At 47.3% G+C, this 26,243-nt stretch overlaps 1 protein-coding gene across 3 annotated transcripts in view; it reads right to left on the bottom strand.

The window, feature by feature from the left end:
• Positions 1–3,188: 3,188 nt before the first annotated feature.
• The window catches only part of Arl4 (ADP ribosylation factor-like 4), a 55,477-nt gene continuing 32,422 nt past the window's right edge, over positions 3,189–26,243 (bottom strand). For 2 of the 3 annotated variants that reach the window (XM_033480172.2, XM_033480169.2), the window contains 3 exons: positions 13,728–15,242; positions 13,290–13,505; positions 3,189–12,303 (listed from right to left, as the gene is read on the bottom strand). In XM_033480172.2, coding sequence (XP_033336063.1) covers positions 12,107–12,303; positions 13,290–13,505; positions 13,728–13,938 — 624 coding nt within the window. In that variant the 5' untranslated portion in view covers positions 13,939–15,242 and the 3' untranslated portion in view covers positions 3,189–12,106. The remainder of the gene's footprint in view (positions 12,304–13,289; positions 13,506–13,727; positions 15,243–26,243) is intronic. The other variant, XM_033480170.2, reaches the window with a different exon arrangement.

Raw genomic sequence — 26,243 nt, 5'->3', positions numbered from 1 at the left:
GTTTGGTCCGAAACCCGTCGTGCTAGTTCTTTTTTCCCCGGCGAATGCACTCGGGTATTGAGTTGTTCGACGGCGACGCAATGGAAATACTTATCAAGGAAACGTTCCACGCAGATGCACCCCGGGAAAACACGATCTCTGGTCGTCGGCGCGGCACAATGACACCGTGTTCGCTGAAAGACAACCTTGTTCCGCGATGCGACGACGACGTCACGCGGCTCGGCTTTTTGTCGATGCACTCTGTGCCATATAACGCTGCGCGGGGACAAGGGGCCGCGGAGTGCAGAGGGTCGAACCGAGAGACAATGTTCGAGCATCGGTGGCATCGCGACGCCGTCCTCTAACGAGCCTTCCGGTAATTACATCGCACCGTGCGAACTTTCTACGACGGTGAATGCCGCGAATGCGAGAGAGGACCGCGAACACGCGCGCGAGTAAAACCCTATCGCCACCCACGATCTTCCCGATTCGAGCAATTAACGTCGGCCAGTAATTGTTCCCCGTGAAAATTCAACGTTTCTTCTCCGTTTTCCTTCGCGTCGCCTCGCCGAGATTAGAGACGTTCTTGACGAGGACTAATCGCACGCTGATCGAGTGAAAGCGAGACCGGCGGGACCGTTTCCTCCTCGCGCTCGAGCGGAAACTGATCCGGCGGTGGGTACAGTAATGTCTCTCCAATTGACGCTCAGACTGTCCTCAAGAATGGACAATTTTGGAAGAGGAGATACGATTGTTCGAGCCTTGTTATCACAAGGCTTCTCTTCCCAAATTGTCCATTTTTGTGACCAATCTGAGCGTCAATTAGGGAGACATTACTTTACCTTGTAACTTCGGACACAGACCGCGTGTTCTTCGAAGAAATTTTGCAAACATTTTTTGACGCATCGTCCAGTGAACTGGTCCTTCTGACGTCTCAAAAAATGATTGAATCTTTTCGTTTGGTCAAATTTGAAAATAGTTATGTCCTTTTAGAATTTAGTAGGAAGTTTTTTCTTTTGGGAAATCGTACATTGGTTTCTCGATCGATCGAGTCGGCAGTGTTTGTTCTACGATTTAGAAACTTTTTCTGTGGTAACATTGCGCCGCGTATGTGGATCGTGGGACTGTGAATGCATTAACAAGGTGTTGAACGACTGTTCTCTGGTTCATTTGTTCTGGCGAAGTTTCGCTGAAGCACCTTCTCGGTTCCTGAGAAAGTCTTCGAGCGTTTAGTTCTAAAGGCTCTGCTGTTCTCTAGGACGATCGATGCACTAGAAGTTCGTCTGACCGTGGTTCGTCGATTCTACTGGAAATCTTTCTTCGCAGATTCAGCGAAAAATTCTATTCTACCGCATTTCTCTTTGACATTGGTGATTCAATGGTTATGTTTGTTGGACTTGTTTGACCATGGTTGTCCCATTCTACTGGCTCTAAGATAATTTAAATAAATAAAAATTCCACATTCTGCGTTCCTAAATAAAACCACAGCGACGATTAAATGAGTACTCTCATGGGACTTGTCTGATCATGGCAATCCAATTCTCTTGGAACGGCGAGCAAGGGTCACCGATCATGCTTCCGAGGTCCAGAAAATTTCTAAACAAACTCGCCTCGGGTAAATCTAAAATCCATGCTCCGGATAAAAATCCTTCAAGATAATCTTCAAGGAAAACTACGACCAGCAAGGGTCGCCCTACTTTCTCCCGTTGATTCTACCTTCCACAGCACACGAGTTCTTACTTCCACGCAACAAAGAAGCCCAGAAGAGATCCTGGCAGCAGAGAAGCAAGGCCCGCAGACTCTTCGGGTATCGAGGATCGGTCTCGATTTCCCAACAGCCCGATTACCAGACGCTTCTCTTCGAAGTCGCTCGGTTGCGCAGCCCATCGAAGATCTGAAATAAGCGTACCCACTGTTCCATATCTCTTTCATAAGCTAGAAAAGGCCATGCGGTAGCAAAAAGATCATCGAAGCGTATTTATAGAGAGAAAGAGCGTACAGGCGATGAATTATTCAAACGGCGGGAGGGTTCCCAGGTTGGCTGGTCGGCTCGGGACTTCTTCCAGTCGGCTGGCCAGCCTTCGGGATGTCCGATCGACGGGATCCGACCGCTTCGGGAGAGTTTCTGCTCCCGTTCAATAGCGATCCTCTTTCTCGTTCCCCTCCGGCTCCGGGATCGACGATCCTCGACGATCGAGGATGAGTCCCTCGCGATCGAGACGTGCTCGCGTTTGCGGTGCGTGCACCGCGCAAATGGACACGTGCCGCCGCGTCTATCCGATCCTGTTGGGAACAATAACCGCCGGCTGTCTCTCGTCCTCCCCCCATTTCCCGTTGTTCCTTCGCCTTTTTCCTCGGCGACGTCGCTCGTGCGGGCTGATCCGCATGAATAAGTAGCCCCGACGGCCGACGACGACAGACCGGAGGAGGTGGAAACGGTCCGCGCACGACGCGACGCACCGCGCCGACCGATTGTTATTGGCCGGATGAAGGTAATTTCAAGGTCCGAGGGGAGAGAGGAAGAGAGACAGAGAGATAGAGAGACAGCCGAACCAGGGAATCAGGCTCGTGCTGCACGGGAATGCCGGGTTTCGGTACGTCTTTCACCGGGGTAATTGGCCGGGGGTAATCAACGAGCTTCCGCCTTCGGGATTCTACTATTTTCAAGGCATGATTCGCATAAACGTTTGCGGGTTCACCGGCTCCGGATCGAACCGATGATTAAGGGGCTGTTCCGCGTGGTTGGTAGAACGGTTCCAGTGTCAAGTAGCATGCGGCTCGTCTTGGTGCAACAGGAATTCAATATTTCGGGACGGTGGTCTTGAATGTCAGTCTGTGGGGAGGTTCGTTCGCGTTTCAGTACAGTGTTCCGGTCTGGATAATTTGCTCGACGATTACCGATTATAGATTAACCGGGATCGTTTGTATAACGTTCGAGTAGATGGAACAATTTTCTTGGTCATTACAGGCTGACCAATTTACCGAACAGCGTTCGAGTACAGATTTAACCGACTGTTCCCGTCGAGTGGATGAGTAGCATTCGTGTATATAGGCTGGGCTGATTTGCTCGTTGATTGCAGAGAAAAGCGGTCGTTCGTTAGGCAGACGGAAAAACGTGGCACGGCGAATTCGCGACAAAAGGTGGTTGTCGCCCGGAGGCAGGGATCTCTGGATCGTGGAGAAAGGTCGGAGCACAAACAAACGTCCAATTAAAACATAACGGAATTAGCTGATTTATTTGGAGAAAAAAAATCCTCGCTCACAGTCGAAAAAGGATCCATTCAGTCTGTCGGAACGAGAGAGCTCGTCCCGGATTTTTGTTTAATGCGACATCCACTTGGCTGCAGCTACGACGACGGGCGTACAACACGAGTGCATACAACGCGCGCGCGCGCGCGCGCATATACACAAGAAATCGGCGACGAGAGCCTACTACATAAATATACGAATATCGAAGCGGCGCGAGGACGAACGACAATGTATAATAATTGTTCTCTCGTTTTCACGGTAAAAACGTGACTCGTTCCTGCATCCTGTCTCCCCCCGTCTTCTCCCTTCTCTTCTGCAAACACTCGTTACAAATCTTTACAAACCGTTCCATCCTCACATGCTCTCCCTCTCGTTCATTCGCTATGGGATTAGCGGTACGTATAATACATAAATATCGTAATCTATCGATCGAAGCACGAGATAAAATATTGAATGATAATAAAACACAACAAGGGCAAGTATTATAGTGTACAATAGAATTTTGAACGACAGTCGATATAAAAACAACAACCATGTTCGACAGATATTGTTCGGTCCTCTCCGAGCCTGGAAAACCGTCGGCGAAAATCTCAATTTCCTATCGAACGGCATAACTCCGGCCGTTCGAATCGTTTCAATTTCCTACACCGCGAATTCCATTCGTTAAACACGAGACCGGCTTTCGCTCTTTTTTCGCCTCGTTTTCGTGAATTCTCCGGCGATACTTAACAAAGCTCCTTTCACCTCCCTTACTCCATCGTCGGAGGAAAATTCAACAAAGCATTTTTAATCACTGGATTGTCCGGAATGTTGCGAGCTGACAAACGAATAATTTATTCGATGGTTATCTTCGCACCGATCAGAGTCGAATGTAAAAGTGTTTCCGATTGTTTGCGTTCAGCAGCAAACTTTCCGAACAACTCGATGCGTCGACACGAACGATAACGATCTATCGCGAGAATCGCGGATCGTTCGACGAGTTCCCCGACAATTTAACAAACTTACTCGTCCAGGGAGAAGGCTCCCGTGAAAATGAACGCAACAGCTCCGAAATTCCATTAAAACTTCTCCCAACGATCGTCGACGGTTTTCCATCGCCGGACAGAGACGCAGCAAGACTTACAGCCTGGTTACCTATTTACAAAGTGTCCTTACAGTATAAAGTTCAATTTGGCGTACGCTACACGTACTCGTCATCCTAACTCTCGCATATCCTCCTTCTCCCATCCCTCTACTTCTCAATGATTCTCGGGTCGACTAGCATCGTCACTCATTATAGTCGTTAGAAATCCGCGTTCCCCGCATTTCTCTCTTTCTCAGGCTTTTTCGTTAGCTGCCGCCGCACCTGTACAAGCGAAATCTCGCCGAGCGTTCTCGTCGCCCTTCGAACACGTCGTCGCCGGATGGTCCAGGACACGCTAATTAGAAGCCCGGGGTAATTAAGCCGTCGGTAGCGGCGATCGGTGCCGCCGGAAGTTAGGAGGAACTGGGTTAAGGCGACGCGAAGCTGCAACTAGGACGAGAGGAGAGAGCCTTCTGTTTGATCAGCCTGCGAGAGGACGTTCGGCCCGTTCAGGATGTTCGTCCTGCAGGATATTCCAATCCCCGACGGGGGTAAACCGGAGGCCACTTTGAATAGCAAACCCCCGGCGGTCCTGAATTATGATCGCGGCTCGAATTTTTCGGGAAGTCAAGGATATTGGTCCTGCCGGTGTGTACCTAGCTTAACTCTCGGACGAGGAACCCGACCAATCTTGCGTTCTGCATCCGCTGCGAAAGTAAATGAAACAGGTGGCACAATTTTTGTATTGTTTTAGAAGTTCTGCACCCTATTGTAGCGCATATTTTCAGTCGAATCTATAAATCCTAAGATTCTACGAAAACCGTAGAATAGTTAAACTTCCGATAACTCTGAGTAATTTCTGAAATATTAATCAATTACCGTGCATCGCGCGATCCATAGTTGATTTCTTATTCCGTCTAGAAAGAAACGAGAATATTATCGTTCATAAATAATTGTTTTAAAACGTTGTAAAGTCTCGTCGATATTAAACGATTACAGCCATCGACGTACAAGCGGATCGAATCATCGCAAGGATCGCAAGATAGCACAACGGTGCTCGCGATCGGAGATGTAGGAAGCGATAAATCTCTGGTCACTCCGCAAACGTGCTTAAACGCCAGGAAGCGTGTCCGAAGAAGTCGCCAAGTGTGAAGGGAACAGGTTCCATTTCACGTGTTTCGTCCTGTTTGCCATGTAAACGAGGAGTCTCTCTTTCTCTTTTTCTGACCAGGACTGCGAAAATAGTGCCGATTTAAATCAGCATTCCTGGAAGCACCTGTTTGATAAAACCAGAGGAGTATCCGCGCAGAGAAAGGTGTAAAGTCCAGGCCATTGTTTCCTTTGCAATTCAGAAGGCTTCTCACGCTTGCGAGTTTCGCGTTCTTAAAAAGTTTTCATCTGGCGTCGAGTTATGGCACACAGCAGTTCCGGCCCTAGTTTCTTTTTCCCCCGATAATTATTCAAGAGGCGTTGCGCAACCGGATCCTCCTCGGCAACGAAAATTGTTCGTTTAGGCGTTTTGGACACTGGATATTTTTCACGCCGGAGCCAACGTTGTAGGGTTAATTTGTCTTACTTGGCTGTTGAAATCTCAGTTTGGAACAACAAGTTCACCTTGATCTTCGCCAGCGATCCGAGGGGCCCGGTTAAAAAATCATTATAAAATCTGTCGTCGAAAACTGTTCCAAGAAAGGCCAGAAAGATTTTTCCCGATACGACACGTTTCAGTATTCCACGAAAGACATCCAAAGACCACCTACCGTTTCAGCGTTTCGAAGAAAACATCCTCTCGAAACTTTTCTCCTAATCGGAGAAGTGCTGTAAGGCGATTAGAAACCTTTTCGAAGTTCGAAACACTTGTACAGAATTGGCCGCAGAAATTCCAGAAGAAAACCGAAGCGTTACCAGTGGTCGAGACATTTTGTAATCGGCTGGAATGCTCGCGATCGTTGCATTTTCCAGGGAACGTGTCGCGAGCTGCCAGTAAAAGAATTCCGTGGCTCCGCGAGTCTTCCTTGGGCGCTAGAAATATCACTTTGCCGCTATCTGATAACACGGGCCATCGGCCATCATCGTTTCCCGTTTCCAGGGACGCGGTCGTTTCGTTTCACGGCTCGCTGCCGCATCTTTATTTCCTCGATCCTCGTTCTGCACGCCTTCTGCACGTCGACCGACGGTGACACGAACCGCCCCCACATTTTCTCTCGGTCGATCGAATTTCCCATAGAAACGACCGGGTTACCCCCGTCGCTGGCACCGGTTTCCCTGAATATTCAAAAATCGCGTGACCCGCTCAAGGAATCGCACCTGTACTCTGACTCACTCGCTGTGCTTTTATCGATTCCCTGCTTCTTCGAGACCTCATTTGCATCTTCTAAGTGCTATTTTTCTCCGCGAGGCTAATTCTGATGTGGCTTTACAACCGGTCCTTCGTGACCGGGAAGTTTGCTGATCGCGACTTGTTCTCGATGATAAAACCACGGATAACAATCGTATCGTTTCGGTGAGTGTATTTAGGATTCATTGGGCAGCTATTATTGGCTTAAAACATTTGCAAACTTCTTTTCCGTGTAACACAGCCATTCGGGAATCCTTCTAACGCAACTTCTGCAATTTAAACAACATACCGAGTGCTTCTTAATCCTTCTTGCATTTTTATCAAGATACATTGGGAAAGAGATGACGGAAATTAAATTTGAAATCTTAATTGACTTTTAGTAGGTAAATTATCAAGATTGAATTCTTTGTCGTGATTTCAATGAGCCATAGATCGAACAGAATAGAAATCACGCATTCACCAAATCCTGGCAACTCGATACAGCGTTTTTCTCCGGAGAAATTTAAATCACTCCGCTCTCCCGCGTTTTTTCCTCGCTTCCGGATTTCGCGGCGACCGCCGTCACGAGACAGACCGTCGTCACTTCCGGACAACAAACGCGTATATCGTTCGCCGCAGACCGCGACTTCCGGTCTCCGTTCCCCTGTCTCTCGAATTAAATATCGATTCTCGCGTCTCGCCGGTAAACATCGAGTCCGACTGCTCCCCGCAGCGACTTCTCCGCGAAAAACTTCGCCAGCCCCGGGCGGCTACAATTTTCTTTGCCGATTCTTCTTGCCCCCCTCCGATAGGGGACAATTCTTTAATGAAAATTGTTTGCGGCTTCTTCGACAGTTCGAACGAAAACTCGGAATTTCCTTGTCCGAGGCCGAAAACTTCCAGAACCCTCGGGCGAACTTGCCCTATTAATTATTAATTCTGTTATTTTTCTTCTCCGGTCAGGTCTGTTTCTACTCCACCTGGAGGGAAACTCCGAATTTCCTTCGTTTCTGGAAGTTCGTTTCTTTCGCAGATTTTTCATGGAAGAACTTCGGTCCGCTTCGGGTTCCTCGGCGAACAAATTTAGCAGTAAAATATGTTCGATCTCCTCTTGGCGATTTCTCTCTGTCCTTATGAGAGAACTTTCCTCGAAGTTAATTCAATTTGGAGAACGGAGATCGAATTTTGTATGCTCCCCTAACTCGTTCAGAACATTCTAGGACGCATCCTCTCGGTGGTTACTTTCTGGAAGCACTTTCTCGGATCTTTCGGTGTCTGCAGCAAACCGGATCCGATTAAATTTAGAGGACAGAGATTAAAATAAATCCTGATTGTCCCCAACCCCGATCAGAGACGTGGAAAACGATTTAGGTCGTTTATTTTCGGAAGTTTCTATCTTTGTTAGGAGTTTTGCTACGTTCGAAAAGTTTCAACGTGGACATCAGACGGAATACGCGCGGACCGTTTGCATCGTTCCTCGTCCGGTTTATTTCTGCTTGTTTGCTTCGGTACCGTCGTTCTACTTGGATACTTTAATTAAACGATGTTGTATCTTCGGGGAATCGACGGCGAAGCGATGCGCAAAGTGCTTTCGTTGAGAGACGTTCCGACGGACGTCTGGAAGATCGATCTCGGTATCTGGGTTGTTTTATATCGGATCCGAATGAGATTTGCTTATCTGGGGAGAGTTGCAGTCCGCAGGGAAGTGCGAGGAGGGTCGGCCACGAGAACGCTGAACGAAATCGAAGCTTGAACAAGAGGCTTCTCGCTTTTCGCGATTAGGCGAACGGAAGTGGAACAATCCTCGCGGTACAGCTGCTTTCGATCGGGACGAGCAGCTCTTATTTCCAGCTTTAATTCGAGATTCCCGAAAATTAAAAGAACCCTGCAATCTTTTTAAACGCGTCACGGAAACATGATTTTAACACAGCGATCGATCGTTTGGTTTGTTCGTGTATTAATTGCGGTTAGAAAGAGAGAGGAATCGATTTTACAACTCGATTTGGTAAAATAAATTTTGCTTTGATTTTATGGAATTTTTAACAAGGATTATTTAAGGTATCGATTCTCTAATCGAATGATAATTCATTGATACAACTAATGCTACACCTTTTCTGACTAGAAATGAAGAATTCAATGAGGAATAAATGATTCCGCTCAACCAATTAATCGAGTGCAAATAGTGAAACGATTTAAAGGGGCCGTGGTGCTACTGGAGCTCACGTAGGTGACAAGTCCCTTCAACCTCGCCAAGGGTTTTAATGACTCATCGACACCGTTCATGGTGATACGTTTCGTACAATGACTCACTCATGGCTATTCCAGCATCCTTTATTCGAGTCCTCGCACGTCTCCGACTCGAAACAACGACAGACTTGTGCGCTCATTGAAGTTCCCGTTACTGAAATCGTTAAATTCCATTCACTTGACGCTATCGTCAAACAAAAATTGATCGATCGTTTCGTCTTCGACCGTTTCAGAAATTCCTGGCTCACGTTTCTCATCGGAGCCGATCGATCATTTCGCCCCCATTAACTTCGCGCATTTTTCCCTTGCACCCTAACGACAATTAATCGATTCACTCCTCTCCGATCGTTTCACAGATTCCTCTCGTTCTTGCAAAAAATGATTTATTCAGTCGGAAACGATCACTGTTCTCGTGCAATCTTTTTGTTCGTCAAATTGCTACCTTCGATTTCGCGGAAAGACGAATGATATGCTTAGAGATGTACTCCCTAGCGGACTCGCGAATTATCGATGGCGAGCCGAGTTTCCGTTTGCAATCGGTAATCTCCCCTTTCCGGATCAAGGAGAGCAAGCAGAGAGCCACCTGAACGAACAGATAACGATAGTCGGTCGCACGGACAACGATTTCGAGTTCCATTAAGCCGCGTTCCCACGTGTCTAACCCGCGGAACGCACTCGAAACGGTGAAGAGCCGTCTCGACAGTCTCGAGTGCGTTCCACGCGTCGATCGTTACGCACACGGGAACGGCACAGCTTCGGGAAAAGGAATCAGAAACCGGGAATATTGTCTGACAAGCTGCTGGTCGATAAGAGCTACTCGTTACCGGAAGTGTCAGTGTTACCGAGGGGCTTCGGTAAACACTGGCAAGAACCGCGAGCGCACACCGTTTTGAGCCGGTTTCCGTAGTTCAAGCTACCGCGAGATCGACGATCGATCATCGCTATTCAAAAACTAGCCGAAATTATCGTCAAGCTCAAACTGAAACAATTTTATACTCCTCGAAGCCACTCGCTCGTCCCAATACAATTTCGTCAAACTCTCTCAAACAAAAGATCGTCTCTAATAATTATTTCATAAAAAACGATACCTCCCGCAAAATTTCTCAAACAAAACATTGCGCCTTTTGAACGTCGTCGAACGAAACATCATCGTTTAGGAATCTTCAAACCGGCGCTCCGGTATAAAATGCGGCTACCTATAAAATTTGTCAAACAAAACATCGTGTGCCCATTGCATTTCGACAAACGTCATCCTCTTCGAAATTCGCATGAAACGGCACTCAAGTCAAACCTCCGCAAACGAAAGACTATTCTTACCAATTTAACCCTAGACTTTCGAGGCTGTAACGCGGAGCCCGGCCAAACTTCCGCGAACGAAACGCAACAATTACGTCGAACAACAACACTCGAAAGCCGCGTAAATTTCCGAAACGCGTGTAACAACCCGCGAAAACTCAACGAAATACTTTGATCTATCCTAAAGACAAACGATATCATCCTCGTGTATCACGATCCAGCGATCATCGAGAGCAGCACCATGCAACTTTCTCGAGATATGTATGATTCCGAAGCTCAAAACGATCGGTTCGCTTCCCGTGGGAGCTGCTGTCCCCTTCCCCTGTTAAATACCACGACAGACAACGAGTACAAATATACAGGCGCGCGTGAACGCTGCTCCGACGAGTCTCGACGGTAATTAGATAAGACGGTGATTAGTCCGTCGCAGTTAACAAGACGTCGAGAATTGTCGCGGGCGACACGCGGTTTTTTACGCGACGCTACAGAGCTTACGAGGGGGGCGTTCTTTATCACATCTTTTTACAAAAATCGGTTTTACACGGTGGGGGGGAGGGGAGGTATGCGACGCGACAGGACGCCCTGACGCGTCGCTCTTCATCGCGTTTACAACGTATAAAGGTGCAAAAATCCGGAGAGGCACGATCGTCGCCGGGACTCCTAGGTCCGCGATCCCACCTCGACATATCTACGAGTTCGCCTAGTTCGATACAGGATCGATTACCATGATTGTTTGAGATTTATTGACGCGGAGAGACGATCCCCGTAGCCTGAACGAGTATGCTCGTCCAGGGACCATCGGCGATCGAGGAAAAACCTTTTGAGCGACTCCGGCGACCGGCTTTCGTTTCTTTCGTCGAAATCAATTGCTATTATCGATCGTTTGAAATTGCGAGTTTCGAAAGCACGAAAGTAGGTTGTGAACTTAGTGAGAATTGGGTCGGGTTTAAATGAAACAGGGCTGGAGGGCTTAGTCAATTAGTCAAGATCGAGATAAGAGGATCCAAGGCAGTTCTTATCTCGGGCAAAAACGACAGGCAAACGAGTGTCCCGAATCCCTTTGTTTAAACAGCCGTCTAGACACGTGTACAATTAAACGAACGCGAATTGTGAAAAGCGGTGGCTCTTATCGGCCGGTTTCTCTTTGGCTCGTTGCTCGCGTGAATCTTTCCGCCCAGTCGCGTCGCCAACGATCGCTCAAGAAGCTTATCCCCGGCTCGGGACGTCGCTCCGATTACCATAGACGCAGATGTTCGTGCGCGGGACCCGTCATTGTTATTAATACGAGCCACGTAATCTGTATCAGCGACGGAGCCGTCGTTATCGCAAGACCTGCCCGCTGACCCGTTCCCGGGGCAGCAAAATAGGCGTCCGATTCTCGCGGCCGGTCTCGTTTCGTCGACGACGACAGACTCCGTGTAACATCTTCGTCGAAAAGGAAGTCCGACGAAACAGAGCTTTTCGCGTGAACGCGTCGAAGAAGCACTCGTTTCGTTGTCGTTCTCGGGGAACAACACAGTATCCGGAAACCGTTGACCCCCGCTTCCCTTCGGAAGCTTTTCAGGATCGATCTCGAAAAAGACCGGATGATTCGTCTACTCTTTGGAAGAACTGTTTCTCCAATGACAAGCTTCTCCTCGATCGGTCTCCGCCTCGGGAGAGACCTTGCTCGGAGGATCCGTCAACGATCGAGAGTCCGCCGGCTGGCGATGTCCGGTGACACGATCCGTCACAGCGCCGACGGAAACTTAATCGTCGATCCTCGGCTCGACGTTTCTTCGAAGAAGACGATGCCTCGCGTACTCTCACTCGAGCACCTCCCGGACGCCGGCATCGCGCGACGCCGAAGTGGACGAGGACGAAGACACCGTGGAAGGCGTAGCTGGCGCCAAAGGAGAGACTGTCCGCGACTGACAATATCAGAAGACGCATGTGCAGTCCTCCGAGGCCCTGGCCTACCTGGCCCGCTTCCTGTTCAGCTTCGCCAGCTTACGTCGCTTCAGGATCAGCTGGTACAACGTGTCCAGGCCCTCGTGCAGACCCTCGCCGGTGATCGCGCACGCCGGCTGCACTCGGATGCACGCGCTACCCGGCATCCCTGCCAGCTCCAGGACCCCCAGGTGCTTCTCCAACTCACCGACCTCTTTCGCACCTGTAGGCACGCGAAACCACCGCTTCGTCAGTCCTGGAAACTAGATACGTCCTCGCGGGGACTTGATAGATGATGGCTGGAGGATGTTGGTGCGGCGACTTCTCGCGCCAGGAAGTGGAGGCTTTCGGGATCTTCTTGGACTCTGTCTTCGCGAGCCAAGAGTTGGAGACTTTATGATTGGAGGATCTTCTTGGTATCTGTTCGTGTGTCGGGAATGGGAGACTTTCGAGGTCTTCTGGGTCTTTGTCTCTAGGAGCGAACGATTCGAGACTTGGTTCTTCGATGATAAAGTTCCAAAAATTGCCTATTTAAGGACCCGGTGCGATTTAACATGTAATTTAGTTGGCGACTAAGCGACTGTTGTCCAGAATGAGGATGAACGGAGGAGGATTCTCGTGGATTCCTGATGCGCTTAGCAAGGTTTATGGATAAAGAGGAAATTGCAGAAGCAGATTCACAATACGAGTTAACTGTAAACAAGATTTATGCACCGGTATCGGAAAAGTTCAATCGACGGTGCAAGTTATGCAACGCGGGTCGTAGAACACCTCGATTCGACGGACCGTGCTCGAACGAGATCAGATTTTAATTTTTCTACGATAGCTTTCTTTCAACGTTATTAGAAGCAGCAGCCCGTCGAGAGGATGAAGAGCGCCTGATCTAGAATCTAAACATGTTCCACTATAAATCTCGGTCAAGTGCATTTGCAGACTTCCGACGCGAAGCCGTACGCCTCGAACCGATACGACAGTGTTTTCTCGGCCACTTGATCCTGCACATTCTTAAGACTTCAAAGGCGATTCTCTATCTTCCAGTGATCATTGATCGGAATCATTTAACCGGAATTTCCTAGGTGAAATCTGTGCTAGACCGCCGAATCATTGCTCGAATAATCTAGGCCCGAGATATTGTTCGATTTCTATATTTCTAGCAAAGCTGATTAGTTTCTAGGAAAGGTGGACGCGCGCGACGAGTTCTCGTCTTACCTGGCAAGTCCTGCTTATTGGCCAGGATCAGGATAGGCACGCCGGCGTTGTCCGGACTTCTGGCTGTCCTGGTCAGCTCCATCTTCGCTTCCTCGAGTCGCTCGGCATCGCAGGAATCCACCACGAAGATGATCCCGTCCGTGCATCGAGTGTACGATTTCCACAAAGGCCGTAACTTCTCCTGGCCTCCCACGTCCCACACGAGGAAATTCACACCTGCGACAGACAAGGATGCCCTGTGATCAGATTCGAATCCATTTCGTATATTTCAATTATTTCATACGGCTACGGCTTTTCCGGAGCAAACGGCTTTAAGCAGGAAAGCTATCGATTGAACAATTACCGCGATTCGAGGCTTCTTATGGACTACGAGATTTTCATTTCTCTGCGAAAATTAAGAAGGCTAGGTCGCTGTGTTATGAAGTTAAGGAGTTATACCTTTCGCTTTGCCGATGCCGCCGCGGATTCTCTCGCAGTTGAAACCGATGGTGGGCACGGTGTTTAGGTATTGGTCGAACTTTAGCCGATACAACGCCGTCGTTTTGCCGGCGCTGTCGAGGCCGAGCATGGCCACGTGGAGCGGCGTTCCCGTAGGAAGTGCCTCGAGGAACCCGCCGCTCGTCCCGCTCCTGCCCATCCCGGCACCCATTCCTCTCCCTCTTAGACCTCTTCCACCTTTATCGTCCGTTTATCAGGCATTTAGCCCCTCTCCCTTCGCAGCCCCTTAATATCGACGCCTTTTCCACGTTCTCTAATCAATTTTTATTACACGAGTTCCCTCTCTTTCGCGATTCCTTATCCTTTCCCAAAGTTCCTCTTCCCTTCTCTCCCTATCTTCTAGCTTCCATTCTTCTCAAATACTCTCTCGAATGCTGAATCAATTTCTCTATCCCTGCTTCCCTCTCCTTTACAATTTCTTATCCTTTCCACAGTTCTGTCCTCTCAAGCTTTCATTCCTCTCTAACCCTCTCTCGAATGCTGTCCTCCTCATCGGTTTATCGACAGGGTCGCTATCCGTCTCAATTCTTCTTAATCTCTTCCTCTATCTTTCTTCCTAGGAACCATTCCAGATCTCCTTTCAGGTGTCCTATTTCTTCATTCTTGCCAGTCGACGTTTTTCTTTATACGCTCCTTGAATTACCCGTCTCGAGCTGTCTCTTGTCTCTTCAGGGACTCTCTTTCTCTCTCTCTCTCTCTCTCTCTCTCTCTCTCTCTCTGCAGAGACTCTCTTTAGATTAGATTCTCTATCGTCTCGATTTATCGTCCGAAGAGACTCTCGCAGGTTCAGACGTACCAATCGATCATTAATTTCCTATCCTCCTTGGCGCCTTAGTTTCCATGGGGTGTGTCTTCGAGATGCTCGTCTATCTTGAACGCCTCCAGTTGACTTTTGTTCGTTCAGAGGAATCTTTGGTTGTATATATTCTCCAGCGCTCAAATTTCTTCCAGGTCTCTCTTCTTATCTATTTGTCCAGGAGACTCTTGTTCCTACAACCGAACCACCAAATTTCTATATTCTCCAACACCCGAAATTTTCTCACCGCTTCAGGATTCCCACCTCTGCACCAACTTTCCCTCCCGCTATTTACCTCTCGTGGTTTCTATTTCTCCAGGCCGGTTCATTTCATTCGTGGCTCTACCTGACCCTACTATCCAGGGCCAAGAAAGAGAATGCCCTTCCTCCGAATCCTCTCGGTTTATGATCCCGCGGCGTCCCTTTATTCCATGCTGGCGCTGTACCTGCCGTTCCGAGACGTTTCTTCTTCTTGTTTCTCGTAGTTGTTGGTTCGTCGGGCCGGGTGCCTTTCGTGTCTCTGGGCCAAAGTCGCGGACGGTGGGAGAGAGCAAGAGAGCAAGAGAGGAGAAGAGGAGGGAGGCTGGCTGTCTCCGCTTTCGATGCTCGTCCCCGCCGTAAAAGGACTCGCTTCGAGGCCACGATCACCACCACACCGGCTGAAAATGAAAGGAGAAACGCGTTATCGATGCCGCTCTGTCTGCCGATTATCCGACGATTTTTCGCGAACCCCTTTTTGCCGGCTGTCCGGATCCGGTCCGCGAGCCCTGACATCGAGCCTTTAGGCGGACAAGTTTCTCGACGATGTCAACCATCTCGAAATCAACCCTCGTCGCTAAACTAATCGTTATAGTATATTGTAATTGGACCGCAGATTTTGTACGTTTATGGCGATATCGTTACATCGTTTACAATTTGCTAAGAAACTGTGGAAAGGATATATACTTATTTAATTCTTGTTTTATGCAATTTTTATTTCGGATAAAGATCCGCCGTCCAATTATAATACGTTTGCTAAATAAAATGTTGATGTACAAAGCTAAGATCAATATCGTTGTCTGAACGCATCGCTGAGAAGATATTGTTTCACTGTTAAGAAGATACTGTTTCGCTGTTAAGAAGAAATTGTTCCAACGTTAAGAAGCTATCGTTTCAATGTTAAAATCGATTTATTTGAACAGAACATCGAGAAGAATATTGTCTCTTAATTCCAAGACGTCGGCCATCCCGACCCGAGAGTCTGCCGATTTCTTTCAGCTGCTCGGCTTCCGATTCGCCGTACGCGTCGACCAAATTTATGATTACGTCGGCGTGAAATATCGCGTCCTTCGTTCCTAATTCCTGGTAGAGGATTCGCAGAAGGGCTCTTAAACGGTCCACGACGAGGGTTCCGATACAGGGATCGTGCACGAAACCGCCAGGTGAGCCGCCCGGAGCCATCGCGAAGCGATCCTGAAACTCTCTTCGATCTATAATGGCCACGGAAAAGATCGTTGGAAGATCAAGCAGGCTCGAAAACTACTGAATCCGAACGCGACGAGAGGCTCTCTCTCCTCCCTCGGTCTTTCTCTCGCGTTGTTCTTTGTGGCGACGGTCGAACCTTCAGATCGATAGCTTCTCGAGGAACCAGTCCTGCGTCCCGGAGACTTTGGAACGAGTCTGAGGATCGGTCGGTGGGTGGAGTTCTGGAGAGGAATTAGAGAAAAACGCTGCCGACCGGAGGAAGATTGGGAAACGTCGCAGAAAAATCCTCGGACCGATAACTTCCAATTATGAACGAAAGTTCCGTTTTTAAAATATTTTCCGCAGCTCTCTCGAGAAAACATCGTAAAATTGTACAATGGAAGCTTGCTACTTCTCCATTGTTCTTCATTTAAAAAAGAAGTAGCCGCTTTTATCCCAATGAATAGAATCAAGTCGCAACAATGTTTTAATAAAGATTAACGTTTTAGCAATGAACACTTCTGAGAACCGGCTTAAATATGAAGCAGAAGGGCGGAGCGATTAATCGATCGAGATAAGCGGCGTTATAGCGGACAATTAAGCGCAGAGGATACTTTATTATACGAAAAGCTCGTTAAGGAAAAGGAAAAAGTAGGGACGTCGGAGGATCGGTAACCTTGGCAAAGAGTGGCCGGACTAACGAGTGCGCATGCAAATCCGCCGGCAACGTATTCCAGTTTCGCGGCACACGATTAATCTCTCCTTCCAGGCTGCCGCGTTTTATGGATAACGACGATTACCGGTCGCGGAATTCTGGACCTCGTTCGTTAAACATAATGCTCGCCGACGAATATTAGGCTGTCGCCGAACGACAATAAATACGCCGACCTAACGGCAACGTACCAAATGGCCGCTGCAGTATTGTGAACGAGCAGATTTTCTATAGAGCTGTGCTTCGAATGTCGGGGAAATATCGCCTCGACTGCGAGTTTTCGCGAGAATTATCCAATTAATTTCAAGGCGACGACGGGCTCTTTAATGATGCTGCGCCTCGAATCCTCGAGTATCCGTCGATATTTTTAGGAAATATGTACGTGTGAGAATTTTCTTACTCGCGTCTAGATGATTTTGCAAGATGTTAACATATTGACTGCCAAGCATATTGCGAAGAAATCTGTTCTAGACGCTGGCATTTCTCTTTTGAAATAAATAAATGATAATAAGCAAAAGATAATAATAAGTAAAGAATAATAAATGAACGTAATAAAAATAATAATAAAGATGTTAAATAACTGTACAGGTTCTAATTCTCCGTGGACCGACTTCCGAAACAAAAAAACCGCGTAAGCACTTGGAAACAAATCTACGCAGCTCCTCGTGCCATTCAACTTTCTTCTCCCTGCAGCTTTTTCTCTACTTTTCACTAAGGAGACATAACCCGTCCTAATTAAGAGAGTTACCCCCATGTACTATACGGTCCTAGAAACTGGCTCGCTGAATGCGAGCCTCGCATGCATCTCTAATTGTCAGGCCGGAATGCACCGAGTCGCATGCTTTCCATCTCGAAACGCTGAATAAAACAAGCTTGAAATTTTATGCGTCGATGAATTCGAAAACTCTTCGACTTAAGCTCTTCGATCTTCGAAGCCCAGATCTTTGGTGTACGGAGAACAATCCGTCTTTTAATTTATCTGTATATTCGTGAGTTTGGCATAAATTTTCCCTCTGATCTTTCGCCAGTAAATAAATAAATAAATAAATTAGTAAATAAATAAACGTATCTCGGATCAAGAAATTCCCCGATTCTTCCGGTTCTCGGTGAAATTACGTGTTCGTTCGTGTAAACTTTTGTCACGCTGTAATTCCATTCCTGCCGGTGCGATTCTTTTCGAATGTGAATTCGTTTTTCGAGAATTCTCCGGATTCAATTGTCGCCGAGAAAAGTCGCGCTGGAAAAATACTGCAGCCACGGAAGGAAAGCTTAACGAGGGCACACGTCCTTCCGCCAGGATCGAGCGACCTTTCCGGCGAGCTTCATAAAGGGCGACTTCAATTTCGCCGGGAAAATTGCATTCGACTGGGAGCAGGAAACACGAGTGGCCCCGGGAAACGGAAACCGAGTGTTTCACCAAAGATACCGCAGGAGTTTCGGGGTTTTTCCGGGTCGTAAATCAACCCCGCGTCGAACTTTCCGCCGGCGAAAATTGTATTCTCAATGGGGAAACGGTAGGTGATCGTTCCGCCATCCCTTGGGCTGGAATGACAGCAACGAGCCCCAGAAATAACACCCCACGGCTACGCGAATTTCTTCGGGTTCGTCCGAAAAAGCTCGATCGACAACAACTCGTCCGAGAAATTCATTCAACAGTGTGGTTTATATAATTTTTTAAACGATATTACATTTATCTAAAAAAATGCTAAAAATGTGTGTCTTGTATGAGCAACTAGGCTCGATACCGTGTGCATGAAGTGAAAGCAACGATTGGGAAAGGAAATACTATAGTTTACACTGTTTGAAATTACAGCCACAAATTTTTGTTATAGCCAGACTATGGATCCCTATGCGAAATAAAATGTTTCGATGTTATCTGTGAAAAACAGAAGTTCAACAAAAATATATTTTTTAATTGAATCGCATGTCGATATGTCAAAAATAACGTGACAGTATATTTAAATTCTTTTTATAGCTTTGTATTTCACCTACACACTTTCGCTGTGAAAGCGCAAAATCCACACGGAGGTGCGAACATGTGGCAGAATTTTTCGCGTTTTTATCGACCAAAAATGGAACAATTTCCATCGGTACGAGCCCGATAGGCGAAAAGAGAAACATCGAACAGCCGTTCGGTCTCTCTTCCGGCCTATTGTCCCCGGCATCCGGTATCTAGCATCCTCTTTTTTCAGCAAGTCAGCTGAATCCTTTATTCTTATTTCCGTCACGATCGAATCTACGGCTCGGACTTCCGCGTTCGCCGTGCGTTTCGATCGCTCGATTGCCGCGTGCCTATTTACGGATCGAGACTATTTTCCCTCCCTTCCGAAGAAGCAATTGCAGCCGTTAACCGAGCCAATTATCGACTAATCGTTTAACTTTCTTTCAACCGTGGATCCTTTCCGTGCCATTGTTCCAGAAAGACTATTTTCTCCGATGACGCAACTCGGCACTTTTCTTCTTGCGTTCTAACGAATCAAGTGCCATTACACGCTTTGTTCTCGCCACCCTTCCTTTGCCTCTTTCTCTTTCTCTCTCCGTCCATAGCGATTCGCCTGTTTAATTCAAGAACGGCTAATTCCGTGCAATTTCGTTGCCGCGCTTCCTCGAACGACGACCAGGGCCGTTGCGAAAGCGAGAGTGCGCGAAGAAACGCGAGGACATTTTGTCTGAATCGTTGGCACATGCGCCGACTGTATATTAAACGACTGTGTACCACCGTCATTAAACCATCGTAAATGAAATGTCACGGAGATCTGTCTGGAACAGTTGCAATTCGAAGATTGCGCAACCTTCGGACTGCGCGCAGCGTTAAAAAGTCCTCGAATCTCGTTGCTGCACCTTAACCCCGATTAGCGTACCTCGCCTCCCCCTAATCAGTGTCGCAGCTGCACCTCCAATTAGCCGGACAATTCACGCTAAAATATTGCAACAATTAATCCACGATCGCTGCGATTTTTACGAGACAATCTTGCATTGCGTTCTCGATTATTCTTGCAACTTCAGAATTTAGCAATGACATTAACGGTTCGCTAATTTTATTTGAATCGAGTGATCTTTCGATCGTGGAATTTCGAACTACGGACGACACGTGAAACGCTGCAGGGTCGTTGAATTTTGAAGAAAATTGCATGCGGTGCACACGGTGCGGCAACCTTTGGTCCCGGGGCCGTAAACGACACTCGGAATCAGGTGCAGGGACATTCGCGAACAGAAATGCCCCATGTGGTGGACCGTCTAGACCAGACGAAACACGTAATCCGAAGGTACCGAGGCAAATTTAAGGCTTCTCGACTCTAGGCGACGCCTCAAGGAACACGAGTCATCGAAAGCTAAGCCAATAAACCGCAGAACACACGGCCGATACTCGTTTTGTCCGTTTACACGTTACAGGGCTCCGCGGTCTTCGGTCTGTTTCCAAGACGATTTATGATTATGGTGTTTGCTCGCCGCGATCGCGTCTCTGTTGCGGGAATAGCGACGGAAAAAAGAGAGTCGACGGGGGAAAAAAAGGAGAATAATAAGCACCGTGAACCACTTACGCCGTCGTCGATCATCGTCCAGATGCGGGCATGACTAGGCGAACTTGTGCGGTTATAATAGATTGATTTATAATAAGATAAATTAAGGCAGCGTGTGGCCTGGCGTCGTTGTATCGCACGTGCTAACGATTTTATTAATCGGTTGCCTGTGTGGCGAGAATTAAAGGAACATGTTCAATCGATTGTGCTCGTCGCAATTTAGAAATGAAACTTCAGCGACGAAGTGTCTTGGAAAATTTGTATTTTGCACGAAGCTCGACAGTATGCTAATTACCGATTGGTTTTCGAGAATATTGTACACTGTCTACTTTACTATTCGCTGTCTCTTAAAACAATGTAAATTTTTACAAGGAGAAAAGAATCGAATATCTTCCGCAAGAAATACAACAATATTCGCGCCGATCGCGTTCTAGATTCGCGGAGCTCTCAACGGCGCGTAAAAGCTTCGGCGAAGCGTTTGGCCGCAAAGTAAAATTCGAATCGCTTAGCGAGAGAGCGAAAAAGGGCTCTGTCCCCGAAGGGATAGCCGAGGAGAGGGAGAGAAAAAAATGAAAGGATTCGGAGGGGAACGCGTGTTCCAAAATGATCCTGCTGGCAGGTGCGGCCGACTGGTCCAGAAAAAAAGGAGATAAAAGTGGGTCGGGATGCGAGCCAATGCAGATGCACATGCACCAGATGCAGTTCACCGATATCGCTGCCAATACTTTTATTCCCTCGCTTCTCGCGACGTTCCACCTTTCGGTGTTCCAATTTAATAATGCAGGGAACGGATCGCTGACTCAATATTTAACAACCGATAAACAGCCGGCGATTCGGCCGGGAAATTAAACGGGTTCCCGGTAAGCCCAGAAATAAGTCGATTCGCCTGAATCGTAAAGTTGCAAATCTTCCTCGAATTCTTATTAGTTGCAACCTTGTTTTTCCAGATCAAAATTTCGAGAATTTCTTAAGACTTTCTACATGCTTCGAATTTTACAGTTACGATTGCAGATAAATGTTACTTGTCATAAAATAAAATTTTAATCAGTAGTTAGTCATTTATTTTTTTATTTCTAAACACTGTAAACGCACAAAATTCGCATTATGTATTCGGTCCCATTCGGCGAGCTTTAGTAGAACAAATGAATGAATCGACAGAATCTGGAACCGAAGAAAAATTGATTGCCTAGGTCGCGAGCTCCGACAACCGCAAACTTCCTTAATCTTCCTAAAACTTGTTCTAATAGCCCAACTTCGACCGCGGATGCTGAAAACGTGCACCGCGCCCAAAGTCCGATTCGGTGCATTAATCTCAGAAATGGGGGAGCTGTGTAGCAGCTTATAGGGTTCATTAAAAGTTTCATAAGACGTCCATTAAACAAAACAAGCCTCGCCTTAATTAACCCATTTTTTTTCATTAAGATTCAACGGGTTCAACAAACTTCCCGCTTTGTCCCAACGAATTCTTTCAGAGCTCGTCCGTGTTTCGTCGCTGCGCACCGAAGCGATTTCGTCGTTAATGAAAATTTTGTCCAAAGCCCGGGATATCGGGGATCAGGGCGACGATAACGAAGTTGCAAGAGAAACGGTCTAAGCGTCGGATTCGCATAGTGTCGACTCCTTTTTCATTGGTTCGACGGGTTTCTAGAGTGTGCCGGCCCGTTGTCGCCTCTGTTCCCTATCTCGCAGCGTCGTTCTAGCGGTCCAGAGCAAACAGTTATACGTACAGGTTGCATTGTTCGGTGTCCATTGAGGACGGAGCCCCGGTGATGAAAATTCTGACGCTCGTTCCTTTTCCTTGTCTCGTTTGCTTGCTGCGGTCCGCGAGAGCCGGCGAACGGTTACGCGCACACCTCTGCACACCTTTGCACACCGAGACGAGGTTGTGTAACACCAGCGAACAGGACCTCGCCGATGAAACAGACCTCCGCTCTTTTATTTTCAATATTTGCGAGCCGTGAACGGGTAACAGTTATGCAACAGTGATTCCGCGAGAGGCTCGCGAGTCAAGGCAGAAATTATTTGCTCGCAGCAACGCGCCGGTGCAGATTTTAGGTGACGATTTTACCGAGCGAAATTCGAACGTGCTCGAGAAGCAAATTACGGATAGAATTGTGCGATTTTTAATTGAAAAGAACGGACAGCACGTCCTACTATTTATTACAGAAAAACTGAACGAGAAATTTTACATGTCTGATCAATCTTGCACAAATTTAACTACAATATTTGATTTTAATTTATTTAATTTATTTATATACATGGGTAAACACCCATTTGGACGCGATCTATTATCGTGCGATTTGTCGCTGGTAAATATTTGACGGAGGTCTAAAAAAACGACCGAGGTGCGACAATCGATCGCGGTGAGAATTTCCCAAGGGTTTAGCGAGCGAGATTTGCAGGTTGCTTAGAGGTCTCTGTTCGGAGGAATCAAGGGGACCCGCGATGAATACCGGAGAGTCCGAACGATGACCCAGAACGCCAGATTTCTCTGGCCGCATCATTCCTCTCGGTTCTCCCGGTTTAAATTTGATTTGCCTACTTTTGCACGTGCATGTGCAGCCTCTACCTGTCGCGCGCGGTCTTCTTGGCCACCGCGTGCATTCGGGGTCGCATAAATTACATCCTCTGAATATTTATAGAAAATCACGGCTCGCATCCCCCTTTTTTCGAGGCCAATGTTGTGTAATCGTTGAACAACCTCGAGTACGACCAGCAAAATGGGACACCCTCTACATCCTCGCTGACGTGGTAATTTAATAGACACTCCCAGCAATAAGAATCCGGGCACTACTGGTTTTGCACCTGGAGTTCATCCTTTGACCGATGATCGTGTTCAATTTGATTCAAATCTTTTTGGAACAAGTTAGAACTATGCGGGACAAATTCGAGCAAAATCTGCATGTAAAAATGGTTAGAAAATTCCAGGACTATGTTCGAGCGATTTCTCAATGGTCTGACATTAATTACACCAAACAACAGAGAAAAATAGAGAAGCGAAAGACTACGGGAGAGAGGGCGATCACAGGTATTCAGCAGTGATAGCCGGGATCGATAACAGGTTCGTGGATTCCTTAAATCTCGGAGCGGCCATGTAATGGCAACGGTAAATGGAAATGCCGAGATTCTATTTATGGTGAAGTTTATGGCGAATAAATTCGATCGGAGCTACACGAAGTACCGTTTGCTGATCTACGTCGCGAAACGTCTCCAACGAGATTGCGAATCGATGCCGATTCGGAACGCGACGCGACGAGACGAGACGAGTACGAACAACAAAAAGAAAACACCAACGATCAATCGCCGTAATTAATGCCGCGCGTATTTGAACGTCGATATTTAACGTGACGGATTTCCTTCGAGCTGCTCGGTTTTCTTCATCGACGAATTATCCGTCGCGGAAAGTTATTCCTCGGGCAACTTTCGATGCACGGATGTTTGAAAAGAAAATTCGTTCTTCCCGAGCCGGGATTAAGAAGGGAGGCCATTCTATGAATCGGAAAGCGCGTCGAGAACTTTTATGCACGTCGAAAAGAAACTTTTCCTCGAGGTACCGAACCCTTTTCCCCACTCTTTCCATTCAGCTCGATGTGAATTCAGTTTTTAATTATGTTCCGAACTTGCTCGTTCTCAAACTTATCGCACCAATGCAAAACTACAGAATCTTGTCGATGTTCGCTCCATTGTAACTTTGCGAGGAGAAATTGTGGAACGATCAATGTATCCGGATAAGAATAAATTAGAATAAAAATTATTCACGAGAAAGTAATCATTCGGAAACAATTCCAATAATGCCCGACCTTTACACGCGGAACCTTCACATCGCTCCTAAAATTGTGCCACTTCGAACGTACCCCCAGAACTGAATAAATTTTTCTCGTCAATGAAACTACCGCGGTTTTAAAGCCCAGAATCTCCTCGTTACAACGAGTCCGAAAAATCGAAGCTACGATTTTTTCTCGCCCTTTTATCGTACTTCGAACGAAGAGCATCTCGCAACGCGTTCGAATTAGCTGGACCGATTCCAACATTCAGCCCCGATAGATTTCAATTGAACTTCGATCGACTGCAACTTTGAACTTGGATTTGTTTCCAAGGAAATGATGAATCGATCTCGGTCAATAGTAGATCGATACGGATTCCGTTCTCCCTGGTTTCGGGCGAACATCGAGCGCGAACACCCGGGAGCTGTAACACGCTTCCGTTTCCACGGCTCGGCTTGGCGCGGAATTCCTCGCGTGCCGCTGGATTACGTGAGCGGGGATCGCTCTGTAATTTGCAGTAAAAGTGAGCCAATTAACCGATACTCCCGATCCACGTCGTTTCGGCGATTCCGCTCCTCGAAACGCCCGCCGCCTCGAACACATCGAACACCTCGAACACCTGTGAACCTCTTCCGAGTTTTCGTGTTGTCTCGGCCGAAATTGCTTATTATCTTATGAGAACCAGTCAATTTATTCCTCGCTGCCTCCGAGAACCTGCCACTCCGACCGAATCGCCAATCTCGCCTGGAACTTTCGGATATCGACCGAATTTTTTTCTGTGCGATCTCTTTAAGCAAATTTTTCTCGCTGAAGTGGAACGTCGAAGAAGTCCTCGTATATATAAGCAATTGTATAAAACAAGAGTTAAACGAAAATGTATTTTTTCTGTCAATAGTTTCAATCTATTGAAAATCTATTGAAAAAAATTCACTTAACTCTAAATTATCTTAAAAAAAGATTTGGTCGTTGCTTCTCGCAACGAGGAAAATGTGACATACGCCGCTATGATTCCAGGCCGCTCAATTGTTTCTTGGAAATGGTATTTTGGAAAATTCCTTAAAGAAGCAATTAAGAAGCACTTAATCACGCTAGCCAGCCTTAGGCGCAAGCAGCAGGATAGCTGGAATACCATGGCCGATCGGCGGCTTAAATTGAAACTAAATGGGACCGTTTGGCGGTATTTACGAGCTGGTTTATGGTGTTTGTTAACCAGATGGAATTTCTCGCGCTCCCAGTCGATAGAAATTCGATTCGATTCCGCCGTGCCGGCTTGCTCGGATTTTATTGTGCCCTCCTTCCGCTATAAACTGGCTGCGAGAGCGCGTTTATGGCTGCAATCCTCGCATATTTCGCGATTGTTCCGGTCAAATATTTCTAGCGCACTGATCTCGCGCGCTTACGAAACGCACACGATCCAACATAATCCTTGAACGCCGAGCAATTTCGACTCCGATAGAACTCCCGTGGAAGCGAGCGCAGTTGAAATTACTGCCGGAATATCTATGTATATTTGTACGAAGAATCGCAGTCGCGTCGCGTGCAACAAATGCCATTTTTACGGGCAGGTAAACACGCTCGGACACAGTTTCATTAAAGAGCTTTATGGTCGCCGTTGACGAGCCACAGCCGAAACCAGTATTAAAGTCCACTGGACTTTGTGTCGCGCCGTTTTACGAGCCATAAATACATAGAGATCCGCGACAGCCTAGTTACGAGGCCAGCGCGACGACTTCGACGTGCCCTGCTCCGTACGAAATATTTCTAGGCTCCCGATAAAATACGTCCACTAGCCTGATTACGTCGCGACGATACGTATCTTTCGAGACCGACGGAAAAATAGTGCGGAGCTTTATTCGTTTCCGGTTCGCGGAATTTTATTGATCCCGCGACAAATCGAGTGTAACGACGAAATCTCTCGCAGCCTCGATTTCAACGAAGTCTCGCGCGTTAACAGATTCTCCAGACGCTCGGGCCGATTAGCACCAATTGGCCGTACGCTTTAATTAACCGACGATCAACAGAGCTCCGACTCGCCACCAATCGGCGCTCACCGCGATTCGTTTCGTTCGATCGATTCTTTCCACTCGCTTGATCCAAATTCCAAAGAGCTGCGACAATTAACCCGAATTTCGAGCTCTCTGTGCAATCAACACCGCTTCGAGCCCGTTAAGTATGCTAATTTAACGAAGGTCTGCGTTTAATCTCCAACAATTTCGCCTC

This window comes from Megalopta genalis, chromosome 11, assembly GCF_051020955.1.
Source record: "Megalopta genalis isolate 19385.01 chromosome 11, iyMegGena1_principal, whole genome shotgun sequence".
NCBI lineage: Eukaryota > Metazoa > Arthropoda > Insecta > Hymenoptera > Halictidae > Megalopta > Megalopta genalis.
Note: the sequence above shows the minus strand (reverse complement) of the source record. Positions and strands in the feature narration are given on the sequence as shown.